Source organism: Coregonus clupeaformis, unplaced genomic scaffold (genome assembly GCF_020615455.1).
Source record: "Coregonus clupeaformis isolate EN_2021a unplaced genomic scaffold, ASM2061545v1 scaf0174, whole genome shotgun sequence".
Lineage (NCBI taxonomy): Eukaryota > Metazoa > Chordata > Actinopteri > Salmoniformes > Salmonidae > Coregonus > Coregonus clupeaformis.
Window position 1 is genome coordinate 109,017 of NW_025533629.1, and position 3,501 is coordinate 112,517.

Here is a 3,501-nt window from a genome sequence, read left to right on the forward strand (position 1 = left end):
ATAGCAAGTTATAAAGCATATACCGATATGCTTTACCTTTCTGTTGAATCAGTACGTGCACTCTGACCAACTACCAGCATACAGTCTTTCTACAGAGGACTTCCTCTGCAAAACTATAGCACAGGGAAACAGTTGTAGGCCCATCCCAGCCCCTTCGTGGATTAGAAATCATAGATAGTTGTAAAAGTGTATAGCATCCTCTTTTGCAAGCCTTCTGCTGCTATTGACTTATACAACCACAAATTGCAGTTTTATTTCTGCAGGTCTTTAGGTCGGTGAGGTAAAGCCGTAGGATTGTGTGTTGTGAAATTCACTCCATGGTTTAATGCCTGAAATGAAAACATGAGACTACGTAGGTATAATGTACAGTATATTTTGCGGTGTTGAGAGGGAAGTTGTAGATATCAGAATGAATTGGACATTTGGACAACATCAGCTATTTCAATCAGCAATGTCTTATCTTTTATTTTGTTTTTATTAAATAAAAAGTGTACTTTTTTAGGAAATGTTTAATATATATATATTTACATATTCTTTCTTTAGTGGTTGTGCATCTACAGATCCTGGAACAGGGACCTAGCTAGCTCACCTGTAACGCTTGGTAACCTCTGACCTTTGTTTTGGTTCAAACACAATTATTTTGTGGATATTTCCAAGATAAGTATTTTGGTCAAATGTATATAATTAATAATTACATAATTACATATATATTTTACTAACCAAAAAAAGTGTGTGTTTTTATAAAAATGGGAGAGTATAAATATTTGTATGTTTTTGGAAAAAAAGCGAGAAATGTGAAATAAGTCTAAAATGAAGAATACCCTATTAGCTCAATTCAGTCTGTCTGAAGTTCAAGAATACATAAAGAAGAACAGAAGAGAATAACTCTTCCTCTCTCTATGTTGATAAATGTTGCATGCTATAAAAGGTAAGTTAGTGAAAAATAAGACTATTCCTTTGTGCATAATGACCTAAGATTGAGTGGTACATTTGATGTTTTAAGTCATACTTGATTTAACTGCTCTGGTATTTCATACACTCTAGCACTGACTTTGCTGATAACTTCTTTATTGAGGAAACATGTACTTAATACGGCTTTGACATGTGGAATTGTACGAATAATTTTTGTGAGTTAGCAAGGGAGTAATCTCTAAGTAACACTTTAATTAGAAAGGAACATATTGCAAACAAGCTTTTTATTTTCAACACATCTTTATTTGTACTTCTTACACACAATCATACACATAATCAACCCTTGGTGGTGACGTGTCGTACTACTTGACACAGCGGATATCTTATTTAGCCTTTGGTGGTGATATGTCTATTACTCCTTGACGCGGCGGATGGAGCCAACGTTAGCCTGCATGCCCCACCACTCGGTGTGGCGTCTGTACTCGCCCCTCTCCAGCAGGTACTGGCGCCCCCTGTAGTTGGGGTGCTCAAAGAAAACCCAGGCGCCTTCGAACACCTTGCAGGAGTTCACCTCGCGGCTGTGCCAGCGCTCCTGGAAGGAGGGCATGTTGTCTGCCACCTCCATGCTCTGGCCCTCAAAGTTAGGCTTCTCCCACAGCTTCATTCTCCACGAGTTGCCCACCTGGAATCACAACAACAAAGAAATGTTAAAGCATAAAAATGTTTTAGGGAAGATATGACCATCTAAATAGAAAATGATATCTTGACCTGCCCCTTTATGGTTGAATAATAACTGCTGCACAATCGGACATGTAATATACATTTAGAGTAGGGTAGTAGGGTTTTGTTAGGAACAAGCTCTGTAAGTGTGGGGGTAAAATGATTACAGGTTGGTTATACTTCTCTATTCCATATGAACTCTTTCAAAGAGTCTCATATTGTCCATCCATCCGCTCTACTCACATTCCTAATGATGCGACATGACCTGACGGTGTCATTAAAGCCCATCCAGCGCTGGTAGTCAGGGTACTCTCCAGGGGTCAGCACGTACTGGAAGCCCATGTAGTTGGGCCTCTCGTACACCACCCAGAATCCTCCCTCCACCCTGACCGAGTTACAGCGGCTGAGGAAGGTGTGCAGGTCACTGGAGTCACTGTCGCACTCATAGTACCGCCCTTGGTAGTTCCGGTCCTCGTAGAAGGTGATCTGACACGAAACATCATATAATTAAGTGATAATGCCCGAGAAGCCGGTGGTAACTTGTGGAATAGACACCGGCTGGAATGCGGTTTTAACCAATCAGCATTCAGGATTAGACCCCCCGTTGTATAATACATATTATGAGTTACTCTGCAACTTCAAAGACATATGCAGTTTGTATTTAACTTATTATAGAGTTATGCTTTATGATAACTTAGATAACTTTGTGATAGCTTTATCAATAACTTCATGTGATAGCTTTATCAATATCTTAATGTAATAGCTTTATCAATAACTTAATGTGACTGCTTTATCAATAACTTCATGTGATTGCTTTATCAATAACTTTGTGATAGCTTTATCAATAACTTTATGTGATAGCTTTATCAATAACTTCATGTGATAGCTTTATCAATAACTTCATGTGATAGCTTTATCAATAACTTTATGTGATAGCTTTATCAATAACTTTATGTGATAACTTTATCAATAATTTTATGTGATAGCTTTATCAATAACTTTATGTGATAGCTTTATCAATAACTTCATGTGATAGCTTTATCAATAACTTTGTGATAGCTTTATCAATAACTTTGTGATAGCTTTATCAATAACTTTATGTGATAGCTTTATCAATAACTCTGCTTACCTTTTCCATGGTTAATGATCAGTAGGCCAGGCGTGATACATTAAACATTAAACCACCAGGCTCCACCAATATTCTCTTTATACGCAGCCAGGACAATAAAAGCAAGCACATGGTTACTTAGCACTGTTTGAATTGGATATATTCAATCAGCAATTGAAATATTTATCCCGACTCATCACATTGTTCCGAAGCACTGATGCCCCGATCTACAAACAAAGACAAATGCAAACCATCCCAAATGTTGACCAAAACAAGGGCACTAGAGGACATTGGTTTGATATCAAATGTTTTGGGTCGGGGCCCATCCTTTTTAATTTGTCAAAGAACCTGTAACAGGTCTGGTCTCCACAACAGGACAACAGATCTGGTCTGCACGACAGGACTATTAATGTGCATATTTTTTGCCACTGCTGATGGTGCTTATGATGATGCCTATAACAACTCTTAAAGGGATAGTTCACCAACATTTCAAAATGACTAATTTGTTATTGTACCCTGAAAGCAGGTTATGGACAAAGAGGAGAGACTGCATGGAAACTAATGGAAGACAATGTAACATACCAGATATCAGTGTTGTAGTACTCGAGAGGTCTCGAGACCACATATTGAGTGTCTCGGTCTTGTCTCGATGTCCGGGATACATTTGCACTTTCGGTCTTGACTGGGTCTTGGACAGTGAGCACTCATCATTTCTTCCCGAGACCAGTCGAGACCAGCGGATAAAAATTGTTTTTATCAGC

At 38.5% G+C, this 3,501-nt stretch overlaps 1 protein-coding gene across 1 annotated transcript; it reads right to left on the minus strand.

The window, feature by feature from the left end:
• Positions 1-1,324: 1,324 nt before the first annotated feature.
• LOC121583428 (gamma-crystallin S-1-like) lies at positions 1,325-2,770 on the minus strand. Its single transcript, XM_041899598.1, has 3 exons — positions 2,762-2,770; positions 1,876-2,118; positions 1,325-1,594 (listed from the first exon to the last, which is right to left on the minus strand). The coding sequence occupies exons 1-3, from the start codon at positions 2,768-2,770 to the stop codon at positions 1,325-1,327; spliced, it is 522 nt and encodes a 173-aa protein (XP_041755532.1).
• Between the last annotated feature and the right edge of the window lie 731 nt (positions 2,771-3,501).

What these genes read in the sequence shown, in the direction of transcription:
- LOC121583428 (XM_041899598.1), bottom strand. An exon ending in CATGTCGCATCATTAGGAAT is followed by an intron (nt 1,595 to 1,875) that starts GTGAGTAGAGCG and finishes TTGTGATTCCAG; the next exon opens with GTGGGCAACTCGTGGAGAAT.